Raw genomic sequence first — 22,939 nt, 5'->3', positions numbered from 1 at the left:
CTATAGGTGTAAAATAGGATATCATAGAATCACAGAATCATAGAACATCCCAAGTTGGAAGGGACCTATAAAGATCTTCTACACCAGCTCCTGGGATATCGTCTGCCCTACCTGGCAGCCTCCTGGGCCCTGCTGGCAGCTCCTTTTCTTCTCACTGCAGGAGAGGAGGCCCTGACCATGTACATGGACAAAAGTCGCCTCGACAGGAAGTCAGGAAACGCTACCCAGAGTGTGGAAGCCTTGCACCAGCTCGCTTCCTCCTACTTCGTAGACCGTGATGGCACCATGAGGAGACTCCATGAGATCCAGATCTCTACCGGAGCAATCAAGGTACTGTGTCTAGCTATATATTCCCATACCAATAATGCAGGGTTTTGGGACAGGGCTTTGTCAGGAACCAGAAATTCTGAACTGAACTCCTGAGACAAGTAATGTCTAGAAAGAGGTGTGATGGTTATGTAGGCTAAGAGATTTCCACTATCCGTAGCATTGACTTCTGGAAGGAAGAAAGGGAACAGATAACCCAGATAAGCAATGAAAATGGGAAAGGAAAGGCAGTTTTGTGAAGTAGACAACCCATGCAACACAAGAATATTTTCCCCTTGTGGCTAGAGGACTGATAAACATCTCTCTGATAAACTCACTGCAAGAAAAGGAGAAAAACTGAGTGTGGCGTTACCGAGGCATCTGCAATGAAATGGACTGAGAGAGCTTGAGGGTTGGAGCAGGAAGGAGGGAGAGCTGCTCAGAGCATACAAAACAGGGAAAATGGCTCTGCAGACAAAGGCTGCCTTCTCTGAAAGCAATCATCCTATACTGGGGAGGGATTTTATTGTTGCGGAGTTCACTCCAGGGAAGGTGAATGTGGATGGAGTTGTCATTGTTAGCCATTTCTGAAGGGTTTCAGCTCTTATTATTGTTCTGTGGTGTCTCATGGCTGAGTCTGTTCCCTCCTGGATGGGAAATCGGATTGAGATATTGAAACAGTGACAGCAGATAATCACCCTCTGTGAATTCAGGAAGGGCAACTCTCCTCTATGGCTGGAAACCAACAGCAACAGCCACAGAAGCAGCATTGCAGGTCATCTGTGCCTCCTTCTATCCTCAGTATGAGGATGGTGTGCGCATATGCTGTGGAAGCAATAGGTGCCATTGCAGGCTGGCAATCCATCTTACATCTTGTTTTCCATTAAGAGAAGCCAGGGAATAGTTCCTCTACTGGCTTCTGGTGTTCTCCACTGGAGATTCTCCTCATTTCTAAGCCCAGAGTAACATTCTGTTCTATAAAGAAAGCAGGCACAAATCACTCTTTTCTTTCCAGCTCATGGGTGCCTCAAGCATTAGCCATGTTTGTTCAGTGAGAAGCCTATTTTCTCGGTTATATAAGATGCATTTTGGATTGCACCAGCTGGTGGCAATGGGTCACTGTATCACAAAGTCTGAACTTGCCTGGGGAAGACGTGGTGCTGGAAGCAAAGGCAACACTCTGTTCTCTCTTCTCTACATCCTCTGCAGGTAACAGAAACTCGGACTGGCCCCCTGGGCTGTAACAGCTACGACAATCTGGACTCTGTGAGTTCTGTCCTTCTGCAAAGCACTGAAAGCAAACTCCACCTGCAAGGTAAGACACAGGAAGGAAGGAGAGGGGCAATCAGGGCATGGAGAGGGGGATGCAATGAGAGGGGTGATCGTTTTTATTTTCCCTGTTTGCTGTGATTGCCTTCTGCAGTTCAAGTTCCCTGTAGGACTGGGGCTCAATGGGACTGAACTAAAGGTAGAAGAAGGTGCAGACTGGGCCTAAGCAAAGAAACTGGGTGTCCCCTCCTGTACTGAATTTTGACAGATTTCTGTGGATCGTGCATACACCAATACAAATAAATGGTCACTTTTTTTCCATTAATACTGATGGGATTTACTGCCCACATCTCACTTTGTCCCTCCCAAATCGATGACTGGCAGATCAACTTTTGGGACTCTCTTGTGAGCATAATCTTTAGGAAAAATCACAGAAGTTTTATTTGGAGGCTGAAAGCCAGGGATTCAGTCCCAGCTGGGGGACTGGTCCAGAAGTCTACAGGCAGAAGTCACAACTGAATCAATAAGTTAATAAATGAAATAAAACATGCTGGTTATCGAGAAGTCAGCTTAAGTAGAAGGAGAAAATGTGATGGGTACATAATTTCCTAAGGTTATTTCCAGTTTTTTCTTATAAACTAAGGAAATGTGGGCTTTAATTGCTCATTTGCCCAGATGTTTTTATTTCTGGAATCTTTGTACTTGCACAAAGTCTAATTTTTCAGATGAATGGGCTACATTACATTCTCAGCTTTAAGTGTAATTTGGCAAGTGCTATTTTAATCTTGGTTTCAAAGAAACGGAGTTTAATTTACTGAGTCATATTATTGTTGTTGTTATTTGCCCTTAAAAATAATAGGCAGGTTGCTTTCAGTTTTCTTGTGATCACTGAATTTTGGTACTTAACCTAATTAACAATAAGCAATTTGAGGCTTTTTGTATAGTGTGGTGCTGATTGTTGGTAATGAAAACCAAAGAATGACACATCAGCTAAGTAAGTAAAGAGCTAAATAGACTGACAGCTTGGTTCATAGGCAGACAAGTGGGTAAGTAAGTAAATGAGTAGATATCTGTTGGCTGTCTGATGCTAAAAGGAAGAGAAAAAGCAAGATAGCTGAAAGGGAGAAGGAGATGGAAGAAATGGGGAATTTTAAAAGAGGGCAGGTAAGGTGGACAAGGCAGCAGATGGGGATGTGGCAGTAAGATCTAATGGTCAAGAAGAAGTGGATTTCATGGAGTTACATGGCATAATCTAGGGGTCAGACCCAATCCAAGGGAGACAGTGATGGAAGGAGGGAAGGCTTTGTCCTTAATAGGACAAAGTGACCTTTAAAGCTACACCTGAGTGTTTTTCTAATCTGGAGAGCGGCTCTTGGGATAATTACCCAGGATCCTTCCTCTGCTCTGAGAGGCCTCATTAGGAATTAGTCACAGGACTATGGGTAATGGATCGTGACCGAGTCTTCTCCGATCTGATTAGCAGCCAAGCAAGAGCTGCTGACAGAAATCCATGTCGCTGCCTTCGCGTCGCTCAGTCTCTGAGGTTGACTCAATAAAAGAGCAGCATCTTCATGGCAGGGAGGATTTCTGTTCCTTGCTGCAGCCCAGGCCTGAGAGTAATGTTTCCAAAGCTGTGCTGTTTGGGCTCAGTGGATGGACATAGAGCTACCTCCATACTTGCAAGCAGGGTTTGGGGAAGTCAGCCAGCCTGGAGATGTAGGGAAGGACTCTTGGGCAGCCTGACCATCTCTGTCTATATTGCAACATGGTACTGTTTCTACAAGGTAAAATCCCAGTGCTGTTCTAGCCACTGCAACAGTAATCAGGAGATATTGCTCACTGGGCAGTTTGTTATATCAAATATGGTAATAGAATATTAAAATTCACTTCACAATTAATATTAAAGTCTTCACCAAGATGGGCAGAGCTGTATTGACAACAAAAACATTTCAGCTTTTCAGCGAAACAAAATGAGGGAAGTATGAAAAACACACTTAGACCTTTCCCTGTCAAAAGTGCTTTTTGAGTCAACATGTTCTCACAAAATGCTTCAATGAAACTGCATTTTCAACAGAGAACTCTTCTATGGAAAATGTTTCAAATAACTCTAATTTAGAGCAGGGGAAATTTACCTCTTTTAATGCAGGAAGCCTTTTGTATGCAGTCTAAAGCCAAACATCTCTCTCTAATAGATTTTCTAGGTGAATTAAGGACATGTTCCCTTGTCAGTTACTTAACATTCTGCCTGCAGTTTTCAAAGCCAAACCTATACCATACCTATGGTCCTCTTTAAAGAGAAACTTTACACTTCAGATTCCCTTTTCTGACCAATGATGTCTTCAAACCAAGACATTTTCCCCATCAGTAGTCACCAGCAAACATGCCTTCTTCCTGCACCATCAGCACCCAAGGCTGCTGTGGAGGAAAGAGCCAATTCCTTGTGCACCTGGCTTGCACTGAGGTGTTCACCCCACGATTTTGGTTCCCAGTCTTTAAGGCCAGGTCAGCTTGGCTGCTGAGACAGAATTAATCGGTAGATGAAAATGAGGGAATAAATAGCAACTTATTTGCATGTTTGTAGGAGTCAAAGACAATACCTAGGGAATGATACAGCTCCGTGGGATGCTTTGTTAGGGCTGGGGCTGGCAGAGGTTTTTTCTGCAAGGAAGCTTTTGGCTGGAAGATCTCTAAGTAACATGTAATTCCTGTCCTGCATTTGCTTATGTTCTGAGTTTGGAAGAGGTACACGCATGTTTCAGTGGGTGGTTGGATTTGTGTGTTACATGCATTCCAGGCCTAAGCATGTGTTTGAGTATGTGCTGCAGTCAACTACACAGATTTCAGCAGAACTCCGTACTCAATTAAGTAAAGCATTCATACAGGTGCTTTGCTGTGTGTGTAGGGGGTCTGGCTGTCGCTTAAACAAAGGGTCATTTACACTGCCATGGGAATATGAAATCTTTTTTTTATAAGAGAAGGTTATTTTGGAAATATTTTTCAGAAATCACATATTTCATGAACAAAAATCAAGTATCTGCAGTGTGGGATGTGACCATGAGCTTTCTGGGTGGTTTTTTTGGAGATTACAAGGTATTCATGTTTCCACATATTCTGGGACACACTGCATATGTCTTTTCCAATGGAAAGTGGTTTCCCTGCATCTTTACTGGCTTGTTTTCACACCTTTCCAACTCCAGTTTGCAAAGCCTGTGCCATTTGTAGCTGGAACCAGACAGCATGTTGGTGCTCTTATCTGAGTTAAAATTCAAACAGAAAACACAGTGAGCTGAAGAGCCCGTGGGCTTTTGGGCTTCATATTCAAAGGTTGAGGCCAGGGCAGGTTGCTCCTCCGTGAAGCAGGGAGTGGAAAGATTTATTCATGGGGCTTGGACCATGCATAAATAGGGTCATTGCACAGCAAGGAGCCTGGCCCCATCTTCGGTGAGCGTGAGAGCTCAGGGAGTGCAGCAGCCTTCAGGCTCTCCAACCTTCTTCTCTAGGTCTCAGTTCTCCAATAGCTCAGTGCTTTCTTTCCATTCCTCAGTGTTGGAGCCTGGCAGGAGGAACCATCCCTAATGTCAGTGTGAAGGTTTGAAAAGAGATCATCCTTCTGTGGTGTCAGCTTCAGATAAATCCCTAAAAGAGCCTGAATGTCAGCCCTTCCTGCAGTCAAGAGGAGGAAAACTGTATTTTTAATTCAGATACATCTCAGGAAAGTGCAAAGAAACTTCAAAATTCTGCTGTTGCCCTGATCCTCCTCAGACTAGCTCTGTGATGTTTGCAGGGATGCTGTAATCTGCTCAGACTCATGCATGCTCCCTACCCTCCTAAGGCCCAGCCCAAAGCCCTGCCTTGTGTCACAAGCTGAGCTCTGCCCCATGCTCATCCCGCCTGGCAGCTGACACCGCTCTGAGCCCAGCTGCAAATTGGGTCAGACAGGGCTGCCACTGGGCATGGTGAGCAGCAGGGGGAGGAAGGGATGTCCCCATGGTTCCCCTTGCCCCCTGATGCCCCTGGGCCTGGGGGACCCTGCCAAGGCTGAGGTGTCTGTGTGGAACCAGAGGGCATTGGGCTGTGTGATGCTCAGGGGCCTGAGATGAACAAGACCCTGCACAGAGGTGGTCCTGAACTCCTGGATGGCAGTGTGGCCCCTCCTGCCCTTTCTATACGCTCTCACCCTCTGAATTATTGCCTTATTTTCATTCCACTCCAATGAGCTGTCAGCAACAGATACAGTAATTCAGAAACACAAACAGATGGGTAATTGACCTGCGCGCCTTCGCTGTGCTGGAGTTCAGCACTGCTGTTTGAGCCATAAACTCCACTCCGCCACTCTGCCATCCCTGGGCCATTTACAAGGGATGAGCCCATGGGCCTCCTCGCTGCCTCATGCATCCTGAGTGATGCTGACAGCCCCAGTGCAGGAAAACAGCTGTGAGTCCCTAAAAGCCCCCGGGCCATCATCAGGGAGCCCAGAGATGGCGGCTGAGAGGAGGAGAGGCTGCAAAGGCGTATGTATGTGTTATACACAGAGCACACAGGGAAACTGCCATCACGTCCTCGGGTACCCGAGCAGGCATCCGCCCACACGTGTGCCTGCACAGATGGATGGATGCGCAAACACTCGCTGCACAGAAAGAGAGCTGGGGATTGATCTCTCAGCTAATGTAAACCTTCCGAGCACCACTGAAATCCCTGGCACTAAATCCATTTGCACTTTTATAGGATTTGGCAAGTAGCCCTCCTAGCAGGGAGTGAGCTGGAAAGAGTCAGGTACCCAGCTCCTGTATTTATGCTGTGGGAGCCGGGCACTTAACTCTGCAAGGCTCTTTTAGAAATCCCTCCCCATGTTATTTTCCATTCTTCTGTTTTCCTTTCTCTTTTTTTCTTTTTCCTTTTCAGTGCATAGTCTTTGTTTCTGTGGTACCAAACCTATTTAATCTCCCCCAGAACAATGTGATGCTCATCACTTCTGAGCTACTGCTTGGCTGCAAAGCATAAAAACCAATACATGGGGTAAGGGAGGCTTTGCTATGAGCTGCTTCACACCACAGTGGGATCCAGGACTGGGAAGAAGAGGGCATCTGATCTCAGCTCATCTACTGCTTGCATCCAAGGCGTGTATTTTCTAACTATCTTCCTTACCCGTGACAGCTCTGAGAGAAATCTCCCAACAGCTTTTAATTCCTCAGTATCGCTTCCCCAAGCTGTTAATGAAACAGGTTTTGAAAGCAGAGCAGATACCTGAAATGACCTTTTTTTTTTTTTTTCCTTCTTTTTTTTTTTCTTCTTTCCCCCTACATCTGTGCTTCATTTCCAGGTCTCCAGATCATCTTCCCCCAGTACCTCCAAGAGAAGTTTGTCCAGTCTGCCTTGAGCTACATCATGTGCAATGGGGAGGGCGAGTACATCTGCCGGAACAGCCAATGCGGCTGCCAATGCGCGGAGGAGTTCCCACAGTGCAACTGCCCCATCACCGACATCCAGATCATGGAGTACACTCTAGCCAACATGGGCAAGACTTGGACAGAAGCCTATAAAGATCTGGAGAATTCAGGTAATCAAGCAAAACATGTTTTCCAATTGATTTCTTTCAAACAAACTATACTAGTTGAGAATCATTTTCTTCTCTAGCAAAGCATTACAGTTTGGATAAAAAATAGATGATATCGAGCCCCAAAGTTTGATTTTGATGTTGAGAGATTCTTGTTTTTTCTCTATGCACATACATATGTGACCACACACACTGCACATAATGATATGTGTAAGGAGATATTTTCCACGGAAGATTTTTTTATTTTTTATTTTTTAATTAAAAATCTGATTTTTCAATCCAAACCACCTCAAAACCTCTCTTTAATAGCCCTACAGAGAAATTTCCACAATATGAATGATGCAGAAATTGCTTTTCAGATTTGCATGAATGATTTATTCTGCTTTGGTGAAAGGCAATTCACGGGGAGAGCACAGGCCAGATGACACCTCATTTGAGACAGAGAGAAGGGAAAATGACTTCTCTCTCCTACAGCACTGATGTCTGTTGGTGTGAACATTTCTCTTCCTCCCCTGCTTTCTCCCAGTGCTGTCAGCATCAGTGGAGTTTGTTCCATGTTGATGCTGAGGGGGTTGGAACTGGATGATCTTTAAGGTCCTTTCCAAGCCAAACTGTTCTTTGATTCTATGATGCTGGCAAAACCCATAGTGAAGAGTGCTACATTTCTCATGCAACATGAGATGAAACAGCCTTGTGTTTGGGAGAGCAGTCAGAGCAGCAGCCAATGGCCCAAAATTTGATAGATGAGCACCTGGATGACAGCTGCAGGGCACTCTTTTGGGAGCCACAGGCTGGGGCAGTTCCAGAAGCAGCTGGAAGGCCTCAGTGGTTTTCAGGCCATTTCTGCAGATTTATGGATGGAGCGGGAACAGCAGGGTAAAGCAGAGACTGAGCTCTGCTAGATCAGTACTGTATAAAACCCATGTTACTTGTTGCTACCTCTGGTATGGGAATTCAACACAAGCTGCTCAAGAGCCATACATTGGCCACCACTCATCGAGTCCCTTTCCAGGGGATCTAACCCAGACATGTTGACAGCTTGCCCTATGGAGGACAAAGAATTACAGTCCCCCAGTGACTGTTTTACTATTGCACCAGGCACTTGTTGCAGTTGATCTAAGCAAAGACTGCAATAGATAATTATATTCAGTCTCCCTTGCCTTGAGATTTCCACACGGGAGGGTGTTTTTCATTTGCCATGTTAAAGTGACACATTGCAGTGCAATTCTCTGCTGCGCTGTGGCCATATTCCACCCAGTACTGGAGGCTTTTCAGGGCTAGATGGAGTGATTATCTTTATGTTTAAAGCTGCTGCATCTCGTTCATCATTTTGTTGCATCATGCGTGAACTCATCCTTTGAGATGAAAGTTGCTGTCACAAAAGACTATAGTATTAGTGTTTGGCTTCTTTGTTTTAATAAAAATTCCCAATAACTGGAGGATTTTCTTTATAATGAACAGCAGAAGAAAAATCTCTAATGACATCTGAAGGCTTTTTCAATAAAGAGGGGTGAAAGGCACACGAGCGCTCTGAAAGCAAATAGCATCCGTACAGGAAGATACTCATAGCCTAAAAGATCTATATTGTGTTTCTGATCTGTGCTGGATTCAAAATAAAACCCAAAGAAACAAAAACCCTGTGGGGGGAAATAAAGGGATGGTGTGATGTGGGAGAGAACCTCCTCCAGAGGTGGGACCATGGACCTGCACTGCCTGCAGTGATGAGTCATGCCCAGCAGTGGGGTGAGTCAGCAGAAAGAGCTATAGGGCATTCTGGGAGACGTAGTCCCAGCCGTCAGCAATATTCTCTGCAGTGATAAATACAGCAGCAACAAAAGGAAAAACAACCTGATTAGTGAATTGGGATCCTCTGGGCTAAAAATGAACTATTCCCAGAAAAGTATAAGGCTTAAACACAAGCTGGGCTGGGGAGGGGCCTCTGGAGATGGCTTAGAATATAACTAAATAATGAAGAAATACTTTTCGGAAAGTCTTCCATTTTTCTTTATGTTTTTCACCCCCCCTTTTTATAAAACAACACCGTTCAGCTGTTAGTTTGCCAGATTTCTTTGCTCATTTGTTTTTCCCCCAACGTTGCACTGCAGTATCAAAATGTGCACACTGCACTGAAATTTCTCCCTTACCCGTCTCTATGAAAAATGTAGCACATTCATCATCGGAGGGGAGAAAAAAAAAGCTTGGTCTTTTGCACAAACAGGCTTTTGAGGAAATTGATTTATAAGGGGAGGGAAGCAAATGCAAGGCTTTTACTGCTGAAAGGTACCAGGAGTAATCAGCATGGTCAACAGAAGCAATTATACATGATGATAGTTTCAGAGGACCACTGCATGGGAGAGAATCATTTTTGGGGAGGAGAAGGGCACCGAAAGCAGCGTTACTGATGGTGTGAAAAGCTGAGGGATGATTAAAAAAGCATCTCCCAGTTATCCTTTGGGGAAGAAAGAAGACAAGCAGATATCCCGTGGATCATGATAGCGCAATGGTGATAATTATTTTTATTAGGTGCTCAGTTTCACTGTGTGACAAGTAAGACATGATCATCCATTTACCATCTATATAATGATACCACCAACTAATGCATAGATATTCTTTGTTAAGCAGTTAAGAATGAATTGCAGATTGTTAAATAATAGGAAAACTGTTATGCAAATACATATAGTCTTATGAATTCACATATACGAGCTTTGTACAATAGGCTCTAAATTATCTGCTTTGATAATTCTATGTAATGCTATGGATTATTTCTTCTTTTTAGATGTCTGCCTTCTGAAAATGAGATGAAGATAAAATTTTTAAATACTGAGGAAAGGAAGGAAGATAGTATTGTTAATTTAATGGAAAAGAGGGCTGTTTTTTTTCACTGAACACATTGTGGGTTGGGATGGGGGTTTAAGCCAACTTGTCACTAGAAGCAGTGACCATCACTAGCACTAAATCAGGTCAGCTGTGGTTTTGTCAACCAGTCTAAAATAGGAGACTCTTCGTCTTCCAGCACTGTATTACCTCTAAGTGAAGTTTTCCAACAAGTCACTTGAACTTCTCAAGCTGCAGATCGTGTCTGTTATTCCTTTCTGTATCATCTGTCTCTAATGAGAAGACTTTCCTTCATGTTTGTAAACTGTCTTCTGAGAAGTGTCATTAGATTGCCCCTTGCCTTCTGCTTCACCAGATTAAAGATGTGCAGATCCCTGCACCTGACCTGGCAGGACCTGTGCTGAGGCCCCTGACCACCTCTATTGCTCTCAGTTGTGCCCTCCCCACTTTTTCAATGCCCACTTTTAATTGGGTGTCCCTAAAACTGGACGTGCTGCCTCAGCAGTGCCAAGCAATAGGGAATATTTACTTCCCCTTATCTGCTGGATTTAGCCCCATATGCAGTTTGCCACATGGGCAGAGGGAACCTGGGGCTATTCCAGCTGTTCTTGTCTGTTTCCAAGCTTGTGCTGATGCTGAGGCTGTACTGCCCTGGTGTAGAGTTTTCTGCTTTTCTTTATTGCACTTTATGAGGTTTTTGTTGGCCCACTCCTCAAGTTTCTCAAGGTCCCAATGTGCCAAACAGTTTTCTGTTATCAAAAAATGGGCTGTTTTCTACTGAGGATGTTGGAACCATCTGTCTCATCCACATGAGGATGTCCCAGCCTGGCAATCAGAGTCTAAGCAAACTACTCTACTTGGTTTGGAAAAAAAAGGATCATAAACAGGAATGGTCATAAACACAAAAAGGATCAGATCCTCTGTTCTGTGATGAGAGAAAAAAACAACACCCAGATCTAACATAAAGGGTTTTTTTTTTGTTTTTTTTTTGTTTTTTTTGTTTTTTTAATTATGATTATCAAGCAAAATCAAACAGAAATAAAGCGATCACAAAATAACATTTAAGAGCATCTTTTTGGATTGGTTGGATTTTTTCCTTTGGCTAAAACGGATGCATTTCGTTCTGACTTTTGTTTTCTTTTCATTGTTGCATAAAGTGACTCAATTAACTTCAAATGAAGAAGAAGAAGTGTCTTTAAAAAGCAAAAAAAAAGAAAAAGAAAGGAGAGAGCAGGACATTTTAGTACAACTCAAATCATTCCATTGGGGATATTCTTAAGCCCATTTCCCCCCTTTTTTCCTAATGACACAGCCAAAGCGATTTGACTTCCAGTAACAAATGGCATTTTAGGAGCATCTGAAAAACAACTGAAATGAGCACTCTAGCTGAGGGTGATTACAGCTCCCTGCTTTTTGTTCACAGTCCCCAGACTGTACCTCCATGCTGCAGGGAATGTGTTGTTGTCTTTCTTCACCCTGTACACATTAACTGTATTATTTCATGGGTTTCATTTCCCATACCATAGCAGCAATGGAAGCAGTGGGTTTCCTGGGGCAGAATAACAGTCCAGTGGGTTGACAGCCTTCAGCTCCCCATACATCATCGCTGCTTCTCCATCCTGCACGTGGAACTCCTTGTAACTTCATTATAGTCCTATAGTTCTATTCCTCCACTTATCTGTATGTTCCAGATGAGTTCAAATCCTTCATGAAAAGGCTACCTAGCAACCACTTCCTGACCATTGCGAGCATCCACCAGCACTGGGGGAACGACTGGGACCTGCAGAACCGCTACAAGCTGCTGCAGAGCTCCTTGGAAGCCCAACGCCAGAAGATCCAACGCACTGCCCGCAAACTCTTCGGCCTCAGTGTCCGGTGTCGGCACAACCCCAACCACCAGCTGCCTAGAGAAAGGTAACCTTCATCCCTTGTGGGGAAGGGGTAGGGCTGGGCTTGGTGACCTAAACCCTGCAGCCAAAGTGATTGGATTGAGGGTGTGCTGGCATGAAGGTTTGGTGGAAAACTTTGCAACTGGCATTGACCAGAAAACCTGTGATGTTATTACAGATGGAGAGGGCAGATTTTCCACTACGGTTACAATAACTATTGATATCCAATAGTCACCTCCTGCTGGTTCTTCTCAGCACTGCCCTATGGCCATATTTGTTTGCTTCTCAACACTTCTGCAGAATTACATCTGTAGATTTTTATAAAATATTGCTTGCTGTTTTTTTCTACATTATCTGGAGTGAAGTGACACTGAAAATCTTGGGGGTAAAAAAGAGTCCAAGTGCCCTTTTCTTCCATGCATTTCTGGAAGCAGCCAGGCCAGGTTAACATTTGTAGAACTGGGTTTTAGCTCCTCTATTGCATATATATTCAAACGCAAGAGAAAATGAGCTGACTTTTGTGTCCTATTATCATCCTACCCACTGGCTGCTATACATGTTAGGTTTTTGTTTCATGGTGGTGCAGCCCAGGGTTTCAAGTCTCTTTAATATGCCAAAGTTTTCATGTCTCTGGACAAAGACTTAATGGTGTTACCAGGGATGAGGAGAAATATCTATTAGGTGTTTAAGTTAAGAAGATTTTGGAGAATTTCCTGTTGTTGGACCATTCCTACCAATTGGTTCCATTGCTACAAACCAGCCGATGGGTGGAGGAGTCAGAAGCAAGTCCAGGCTTTATTTTGAGTTGTGCCACAACAGCACAGAGCAGAGATCCACGCTGCTCCAAGCACTCAGCTAAATATGTCTTTAGCATTTCTCTTCTATTTTAAAAAGTCAGCCAGGCAGAAAGGGAGCCTCCAACTCATATTATAGAATCTGGGAAAAGGAGAACAAAATGGATGATGGCAGCTGGGTTTTTTAACTGACTGATGTGCTTGATTTGTTTAAGTCAACACCACCAGGCATATTATCATTTCTTTTCTTATTTGTCATTCTGCATTTGCAGCTAGGCAGGGGAGGGGCTCGGTAGACAGCTCTATGGTGGAAGAGGTATGCATTTCATTGCTCTTTTCACACGGCTTGGAAATACTCTTATTTTTTAATTGTTCCCGTACAAAACAACAGACACTTATTGAGCATGCCAGTGGCATTGAAAGGATGGGAAGGTTCCATTATGACCAAGCCTTTCTCCCTCTTTTATATGCATTATATGTTCAAAAGTAACATAAAAAGAGAAATAGGACTGCTGTCCATTGCCCTCAGGGAAAGGAGGGTGATGTTTCCAACAGAAAGGAAGATTAGGAATTTTTGAAATTAGGATAATCTTTCCATAACCTTTTGTAACAGTTAAAAAAGGAAATATAAATATCCATATTTGCTTATATTTTACTTAATGCACCTCTTTGCTGCCAAGTTTGTTGGTTTAAAAAAGAAACTACTCCCCAGTTGTTAAAGCTTCAATATTGAATGGGCTCCTGTAGTTGTATTTTAAAATTCTGGATGTAAAATATAAATAACACCCAAAGGAGGGGGTTGATATGTGTGCTGGGCTCCAGCCATATTGTCATTAGTTAAAATACTCCTCCCAGCTGCTGAGAATGAACATAGCGATGTCTACCTCACTGCTCCATACAGAAAGCCCAAAGGTATCTGCACAGCAGCTAGTGCTGCTGGAACAGTGACAGGTGAGCTTGCAAAGGAGAACTTCTTAAATTCCTACCTTTGTTTTTGCAATTGAGTGAATAAAAAGAAGGAAAAAGAAAGAGGAACCTGTTCTGCTGGCTGGTGGTTGGGTTTTGTTGTTGTTGCTCTTGTGCAATAGGTTTTAAATGGTGAAACAGGACAACCTGGCCCCTAGTTCCCAGCATTGCCAGGCTGCATGACTCCTGTGAGGAACTGCAGGAAACCAGTGCAACTTAATGCTTGCAGTTCTGCCTGGATGTCATTATTTTCATTTCAGTTTGGAGCATCAGATATTAAAATTGAACATAAAATTGCTTCCAGTTACCTTTGTAGGCAGTTTTTTATTAATTTCAAATGCTCTAGTGCTTTATATTTAAATTGGCAGAGGTAGCAAACATTAAGCAAAATAACTCTTGCACTGATATTAAGGGAGAGAAAGAGAAATTGATGACAGCTTAATGAAAGAGAAAATAATAAAAATAAAAGTCAGTGGTGACTCTGCTACTGACTCTAATCTCTCAAACAGTGGCTCCTTTCAGCTTCCTTCTGTATCTTCATTACATTCACATGAGCATGAGCCATCAAGGGCAGTATTTCAAGAAGTTGCCTCCTGTCAGCCCAAGGGCTCTGTCTGGTTCTATGTATATCCTCACCCTGACCAAGCTGGAGGACAAAATGGGGTGATTTTACCACTTTTTCTCACTCCATCATGCTTCCCATTGTCATGCTTGTAGCCAGTGCCCAGCTCTGCCCTGGATTCTGCATTTTCATTTAATTACATCCCTTATTGCTACCATCAGCAGATGGTGGGTAGTTCTTTCCTTCGCTTGTGTCCTACTTGTGTCTTTGCTGAGCGCTAAGATGCACACACACAAAACACTTCCTTCTACAGATCTTCCATCTTTCCTCCTCTAAGTTGATCTGAGGAACAGGAAAATTACTAGTTTGAATTGCACAATATCAGCTGAAACTCCTTTGTTGTTTTGCTCTGCCAACAGTTTATATAAGTTAGGAAGGATAGCTTTTTTTTTTCTCTCTTTTTTTTCCTTTTTTCTTCTTCCCTAGGGCAGAACACACCAGCTGGATAGGATGTGGTCATCTTATTCCAATTTTTATAGCACCCCTTCTGCACAGCTCACATCTCAAGAACTCAGTGGCATCAACAGATGAAATCTGTATCATAAAGCTTCAAACTTGCAGGGCTCCAAGCAGAAGTGTCCTAGAAAACAGGCAGTGTCCTGGACCCTTTTTCTAGGGACCAGGCTTTTCCATTGGCAGAAGAGCTCATGCTACCTCTGAGCGTAGGAAAGCAACCCTGGCAGGAACGTGAAAATTGCCCCTTCACGGACTCAAGGCTTCAGGATTTTTTGTGATAATTCACTTCATTTTTCCCCTTCACTGTGTTTTTCCCAGTTTTCTTTGTGCTTCTTTTCTTTCCTGCCATTCCTGTCTTTCAATTATTGCTCTTTCCAGCATCCCTAAGCCTTTTGCATTTCTCGCCTTTTACCTGCACATTTTCCCCTCTTTTTCCCTTTCTACTTCTGCTCCTCGATTATTTCTTTCCTTACAGCGCTTTCCTCTGTTTTACACTCTCATCCCTCCTCTCACTCCCTCCCCCTAATCATCTTGCTGTTCCTTGCTGCTGTATCATTTAATGCCTTCTTTGATACAGCCTACAGCTTAATGATTATTCAGAGGTCAGGCGATGCAGGTGCCATGAATTTCACTAATCCAGCTCTGAGAGCCTCTGTCCATAATCACTCCTCCTGTTCTACAGGGACTGAATCCTAATTTGTCATTAGCCAGTCCTCTCACTGCAGTGCTACCAAGAACTTTTTGCCCAGAAGAGACAATGAAGTATTCATTAGCTGGGGGGGAAGGCAGGGGGGAGGGAGCTGGACGAGACTGAACGAGGCATTCTGCTGGAGGCTGCAGAGAAAGGAGTTGCTGTGCTGAGATTTCCCAGAGAGGGGGGAGAAGGGGCAGTGAGGCAGCTTAGCAGGGCGGTCGTATGAAAAGCAAGCGTGGGTTATGGTGTCATTCATTCGGAGCCAATGCAGGGCTGTGGGATGCAGAGATGAGGGTGCTCATGGAGCAATGATGGGAGTGGTGGGACCTGGGAAGGGGCAAGCGTGGCTGGATGAGAGGCTGTAAGAGGAGATTAATTAGCAGCAGATTTTTTAAAGGAGAAGCCATTCAAGCAGCTTGGTCTCTGTGCACCCTGACATGCATACTCTTTTCTGCTGGTTTCTGCACTCTGCACCATGAGCAGAGGTTACTATTGACTTCTCCTCATCCCATTACAGAATCTGTTTTTAGGGATTGGGGGGAACTGCCTGTGATATGGAGATGGGCGGCTGCCTCCAGCCACTCTAGGAGTTATGCTGCAATACCTGATAACACTTCAGCCTCTGGCACTGCTTTATCAGCTCTTCCCATAGTTGAACTTTCTCACCACTACACTGATGGGAGCAGTCAGGAGGCTGAGCCAGACTCAGCTCTTAGAGCAGCTTGAAGAGAGAGCTCCCAGATGATCAGTGCTAACTTATGGCTATTTCTTAGAGGGCTTTTGTTCTCTGTGGGAGGAATAAACACCAGATGTAAGATGTAGCCTAGAAATAACCTGGACTTGTTCCCAAATTTTGTAGCAGGGCATTAGTGCCCTGAGAGTTCTGCTCCAGGTATATGCCTAAAAACACTATGAGCATAGAAAGATGCCAACACCAAAGATTTTGTGAAGCTCAACAGTGCTAATCCTCTCTTATTCCTACCTGCAGGACAATACAGGAATGGCTTACCCGGGTCCAGTCCCTACTCTACTGCAATGAGAATGGGTTTTGGGGCACATTTTTGGAAAGCCAGCGGAGCTGTGTTTGCCATGGTGGCACCAGCTTGTGCCAGCGTCCCATCCCTTGCATCATTGGGGGCAACAACAGCTGTGCCATGTGCAGCCTTGCCAACATCTCTCTCTGTGGCTCATGCAACAAGGGCTATAAGCTTTATCGGGGCCGTTGCGAGCCTCAGAACGTAGACTCGGAGCGGAGTGAGCAATTCATCAGCTTTGAGACGGACTTGGACTTCCAGGACCTAGAGCTGAAATACCTGCTGCAGAAAATGGACTCTCGCCTGTACGTGCATACCACCTTCATCAGCAACGAGATCCGCCTGGACACCTTCTTTGACCCCAGGTGGCGCAAACGCATGTCCCTTACCTTGAAGAGCAACAAGAACAGGATGGACTTCATCCACATGGTGATTGGGATCTCCATGCGCATCTGTCAGATGCGCAACAGCAGCCTGGACCCTATGTTCTTTGTCTATGTCAACCCATTCAGCGGGAGTCACTCTGAGGGCTGGAATATGCCCTTTGGGGAATATGGCTACCCACGCTGGGAAAAAATCCGCCTCCAAAACAGCCAGTGCTACAACTGGACCCTGCTACTGGGCAACCGGTGGAAAACCTTTTTCGAGACCGTCCACATCTACCTACGCAGCCGGACGCGGCTGCCCTCCCTGCTGCGAAACGAGACGGGCCAAGGGCCTGTGGACCTTTCTGACCCCAGCAAGCGACAGTTCTACATCAAGATCTCAGATGTGCAGGTGTTTGGCTACAGCCTGCGCTTCAATGCTGACCTTCTGCGCAGCGCCGTGCAGCAGGTCAACCAGTCGTACACACAAGGTGGGCAGTTCTATTCTTCCTCCTCCGTCATGCTCTTGCTGCTGGATATTCGGGACCGAATCAATAGACTGGCACCTCCTGTGGCCCCGGGGAAGCCCCAGCTGGATCTGTTCTCTTGTATGCTCAAGCACCGCCTGAAGCTCACCAACAGTGAGATCATCCGTGTGAACCATGCTCTAGACCTGTACAACACCGAGATCCTCAAACAGTCAGACCAGATGACAGCCAAACTCTGCTAACCCGGACTTTTCAGTGGGACACGTTAGTGACTGATCCTTTTGCTGTAAAAAAATAAAAATAAAAGAGGAAAAAAAACAAAACAAAAAAGACAGAAAAAAAAGAGGAAAAAAAAAACAAGTAAAAAGAAAGAAAAAAAGGGGGGGTGGGGAAAGTAAAGAAGGGGGAAAAACAAAATTTGTAAAATGTAATTAATATACAAAAGAGGAAAAAAAAGAGGAAAAATTCTTCATTTGTTGAAAACTAAACCCGTTCTAGCAGCTGTATAAAACTGTCAGGCATGTTTGTTATTTCTATAATCCGTCATAAAAGAGTAACACCTTACTCTCTCTTGACCTTGGAGGTGTTGCTTGCTAGTCCTCAGGGGCAGCAGGGTAAATAAATAAAGGGAGAAGCTGAGAGAGGGGCAAATTTCTGTAATGAACTGTAAAGATTTCTGCTATGCAGGTGCCAAGACAAAGAGACAAAACAAACAAACAAACAAACACAAAAAGCAAACAAGAGTTATATGTAAATGTAAAAGAACTGCCATTATTCCTAGTGGGAGTAAATGGTTAAAGATAAAAGATATTTCTCCTGTTGAGATTTATGCCAGCTTTATGTTGAGTTATTCACCCAGCCCATGCTGAGCTTTGCTGAAGGACAGAATGTGATGGCAGACCTTTGAGAGTAAATCAAGTACCTCATTGGGGAGAAGACACAGCAGGTGGAAGGGTGGGTGCAGATCTGAGATGGCTTCGCTTTGGCATTTTCACCTTGGAAGACTTCTCACCAGAGGCAGTGTCAGCTCTTGCCGAAGAGAAGGATGTGTCAGGTCTCCTTCCATTCCATTCCATGCCTGGCAGGAGGCTGCTGTTGCCTTCATTGAGGCCAGAGCTCAACCCCTGACACTGCTCTTTAAGGTCTGAACACCCTAAAATTGAGAGATTATATTTCACACTGGAAAACCTTGATTTAAAGGCTAACCTGAGTTTGGTTTTTAACCTATATTCTGGTATGTGTAATAACACTGGGAAACTGTCATCACTGCAAAAACCCAAAGCATAGGGTAAGAAAACATATTTCCAAGGAAACCTGGAGATGTCGAGGGGTAAAAGAGTGATTTTAGTTCTCTGGGGAAGGAAAAATCCTTTATATTTTCTTATGATTCTGTAGCTGTGAAGAATATCCTTCTTTCACAGATTCTTTGTCCATAAAAAAAACAAACAAACAAAACCAAACAGAAACCAAATGAGGAAGATTTTATTACGTTATCTCCAGAACTCACAAAAATCTGCTCTCAGTTTACAAAGATAAAGACAGATTTAAAAGGGTTGAGTTATCAGACAGACCAAAAACCTGAAATAACCAAAAGCTGTGTAAGGTTTTGCAGTGTGTGTGTGTGTGTGTGTGTTTGGATATATATTTTTTAAATATAGGGTAGAGTGTATGAAGTATAGGTATGAGTGTAGGATCAGCTGAGCTGGTGATAAAGCCTGAACACAACGGGAGGAGAATAGTGGGTTATTTCTCTTGATTTCACTATTTTTAGTTAAATTTTTTTGTCAAAACTGCTTTTTCCTTTCAGAAGGAATAAACAAAACTCTCATCCTTCAGACTTGTTGAGCTGGAGGAGCGTCCCATGGAAAAGCAGGGCTGAGCAGGAGGCCTTGACCCAACACCCAAGATTCAGATTTGGCTCAAGACTTAACGTGGTGGTTCAGCCACATTCCAAATTGTGCAGGTTTTGACCTTATTTGTTACGTTATCTTGGAATAACATCAGTTCTTCTGGAAAGAGCTAAATGCATTGTGGTGTTACTCATATGACTTCAGGGACTTAGGCAATTAAGTCTGGCTTCAGGTTTTGTTCAATTTGAGAGGTTTTGGTTGATGCAAATGAAAGCTGAGAAGGAGTTAGATACCTTGAGGAAAATAAACATTCACTGAACTCTCCTGCGGAACTAATGATTGAGGGCATACAAGAAACTATCTGTCTAGTTAGTAAGAAAACAAAAAATAGAATCCTAGTCATAAAAGAACACATCAGTCCTTGTGCATCCACCAAAAGGAGTGGATATGAATGAGCCTGAAGAAGATCGGAGTGAATTCAACAGAAATGTTTCCAGGGACATTCATCCATTTCAGCTGGTAGTAACTTGTGTCTTCGTGTTTTTCCCAACACATACTGAGACTTCTTTCTGTCTTTACTCAGTCCCTGCAAGAGATTGCAAGGTTGCCTTTTTCTTAATTAGTTAATTTGTTTTTTTAATTGTTTTTGTTGTTGTTTTTTGGTCTTTGTTTGCATAGCAGAGTTTCATGCTTATGGACCCCCACCATTCAAATGTTTCTTTATAGCTGTGACATTTCTATGTCACTTTTCCAATGAGGGAAAATTCATTGGCAATGGTATGCATGGAAGACAGTTTTAAGCAAATAGTGAAGAGTATTCATGGGAAATGAATGTCAAATTAGTAATTATGAGTGAAAATAATGTTCCTGGCAGTTTCATCCATCCAAGCAGGGAATACAAATATACTGTTTAATTTACATGTATGACCTGAGGAGCTGACACTGAAAAAGAACTATAGTTATTACTCTAAAAATACTGACTACTGCTTATGAGCAAACCTATAGCCTGAGATGCAGTCTGCATTCAATGATGGGATCTGTTCGTGGCTGGGAATAGTGAATGTGTTCACATAAAGTGAAATTAATTCGATAAATTGCTTTCCTATGAGAAAAGTATCCAGCTCTAGTGACTAGCAGCCAGAGAAGTTGCAATTAAATCTCAGATCTCGTGGGTAGCTAACAACACATGAGCTAAATCTTGCCTGGTGTTCGTGGGACTGTTAGAGATCAAATTGATTGCTCTCATGTATTTCTAATGATATCTGGATACGATCAGCACCAATTATACTGTGCTTTGACAAGGAGAGCAACACCACAGAATTTTAAATCGCTGCTGTCCAGACATGACCCAAAGTCATGGCAGGCAGCAGTGGGGTTGGAGATGGGTTCCCTGAGATAGACAAGCATTTCCACCATGACTGGGATAATGAAGTTGGAGTGTTGAAAATCAGATTAGGAATATGGAAGGAAGTTTAGCACAGATAAGTACTGTCAGAATAGGAAGCTTACATCATGAGTTCCCGATCTGGTGACATGCCACCAAAGTATAATGGTACGTAACAACAGTGAAGTGGAGCTTCTGTGCAGTAAAGCTGTTGCAGCATGGCTGGATGATGTTTGGAGGTGGAATGAAGATGAGATGTCATGGATCAATTCTCTTGTCCTTCAGGGGAAAAATGTAGCAATTGAGCAACGAGACACTGTTTTGAGCTCAAAATGCATGTCAGAAAAAAAAAGGAAAAGCAAAACCAAATAACGTGATCAACTGTGCCTTGGGCAACACTGTCCTCTGCTTTTGATGACAGAAACAGATGTCTGGGTCCAGTTTATGTAGAAAGAAAATTTTCATGCCCTACCTTTCAAATGTGACATGTTCATAGTACCTCATACAGAGCACACAGTCTGCTTCCACTGCTCAGGCCCATCAACCTTTTGAGGAGTCATGTCCAACACCTCCACCTGGCCAGAAAAATATTTTACAAGACAGTGTAAGATTGGAGGGTAAATAGAGGACAATTAGATTGCACTGAGAGAGTACTTTCACCTATAACGTTAAGATTACTGAGCAACATGGCTGATAGACCTTGCTACATGGGACAAGGTTAAAAAGGGATCTTCAGACTATTAGAGGTGGGTAATCATTGACTGGATAAGAATGGAACTCAAATCCTTTCTCCCATACAAGAGGGAGATAGGGAGTGACCCCTGAGATGCTCAATCCGGACTAATACAGGGGTGGTCCTACTGGCTCATGATAGATGCTTGTCCCCTGCTGCAGTTGGGGACTTTGTGAAAGCTGGAGCTTCCAAAAAAAACCACCAGAGAAAGACAGAAAGAAAAGCCAGGTAGCAGATGTCTTAAAGGCTAAGAATGGCAAAGACCAGCAGGTAGAGTAGACTACTTTTAGCCCCCAGATGCGGAAGACTTCTGGTATCAGTTGCTTCAAGTCACAGGAGAGAATGGATGAGGAGCTGATTAAGAAAAGTGCTTTTTAAAAGTTATTCAAATTTAGAGTTCCCAGCCGATGTGGCAGAAAGCAAAGGACGTCAGCAAATCTTATTAATATGCTGATGCTACGGCTTCAGAAGTGTACAGAATGCCCATTTGGATCAGGGCTAAGAGCACAGCATGGAGTTGCTATGGAGACATGGGGAGGCCATTAATTAGCTCTCACATGAAATCATCAGGAAGAGTCTGGACCATGGCAGCTCTGCCCTCCTCAGAAGCCAAGGGCATGGCCCTGCTGACCTCCAGCCTCCCCTGTGCAGCTCCAACAGCCATGTCCTGGAGCAGACATGTCCTGCATGTGCCAGAAGCGGAGTGCACAAGAAGTAAGGTGGAGGTGATGATAGGGGTAAACAAAGGATGGATGTTGTTCCCTCTCTTATTTTCCTCTTCTCAGAAAGCCTACTTGCTGTTGCAGAAAAGAACATAGGAGAGGTGCTGCTTTTGGTGACAATGGGACTCATGACTGTGACCTCAAAAAAGTCAGGGCTGGCCACAAGGCTCTGACAAGCTCAGTTTGAGGTGTCAGTGTCTGCCTGGCTGAGCTGCACCCGAGAATGCCAATGCTTCTCAGTGCTGTCCTGTCCTCTGAGCAATTTCTGGCCATGCTAAGCCAGCGTTTCCCTTCCCCTAAGGGAAACATGGGCAAAGAAGGGAGGTTTGTTGGCCACACGCCCAGCCTCCCCGCAGAGCCAGATCCACCTCCAGCCCAGGCTGTGCGTGCATGTTCCCGTGACAGCTGTGACGGACTTCAGCTGCCATGCACAGGATGTTCTTTTTAGCCCACTTGCTAAAACACCACTCAGGAGGACATTTGGCAGATGGCATCTCCTGCACTAGAGCACACAGCAAGATCCCCAGCCTGACTGCTCAGCTCTCAGTACTGAGTGGCAACCCAGGCTGTGCACTCCTGTCTCCAGCTAAAGGACTTTCCTTGATGAATCTTGCTGAAAGGGAAAATAGCACAAGGTTCAGGTTCTTGTCTGAAAGCAGAGACAGAGGAGGTGGAGATAGCAGTTAGGTGTCGGGGAGAGTCACGAGGGAGATAAGACAGGGCATAAGGAGGTAATGAACAAGACATTTTCACATCCCTTCCAGCCTGGAGGGTTTGAAATGGACCTGCTGGACCCAGACAAATCACGGTCCTTGTTCAAGATCCCTTATCAAAATTACACATCAACTAAGTCCCTTCCATCTTCTCTACACCTTCTTCCAGTAACCTTTCTTTTTTTCTAAGCATAAACTTCTCTGAGTGTCATCAGGATTATTAATCTATTGTAAATTAAATAAACCTGAAAAACAATGAGGACTA

The 22,939-nt window shown here is 44.0% G+C and overlaps 1 protein-coding gene across 1 annotated transcript in view; it reads left to right on the top strand.

Moving 5' to 3' along the window:
• BRINP1 (BMP/retinoic acid inducible neural specific 1) overlaps positions 1-18,919 on the top strand; it is a 75,435-nt gene extending 56,516 nt beyond the window's left edge. The window contains exons 4-8 of the mRNA XM_015879374.2: positions 161-330; positions 1,516-1,621; positions 6,896-7,132; positions 11,656-11,878; positions 16,374-18,919. Of these exons, the coding sequence (XP_015734860.1) occupies positions 161-330; positions 1,516-1,621; positions 6,896-7,132; positions 11,656-11,878; positions 16,374-17,514 (1,877 nt within the window). The 3' untranslated portion in view covers positions 17,515-18,919. The remainder of the gene's footprint in view (positions 1-160; positions 331-1,515; positions 1,622-6,895; positions 7,133-11,655; positions 11,879-16,373) is intronic.
• Positions 18,920-22,939: the final 4,020 nt, after the last annotated feature.

This window comes from Coturnix japonica, chromosome 17, assembly GCF_001577835.2.
Source record: "Coturnix japonica isolate 7356 chromosome 17, Coturnix japonica 2.1, whole genome shotgun sequence".
NCBI classification, from domain to species: domain Eukaryota; kingdom Metazoa; phylum Chordata; class Aves; order Galliformes; family Phasianidae; genus Coturnix; species Coturnix japonica.
The sequence above is the reverse complement of the archived record's forward strand: the minus strand, read 5'-3'. Positions and strand labels throughout refer to the sequence as shown.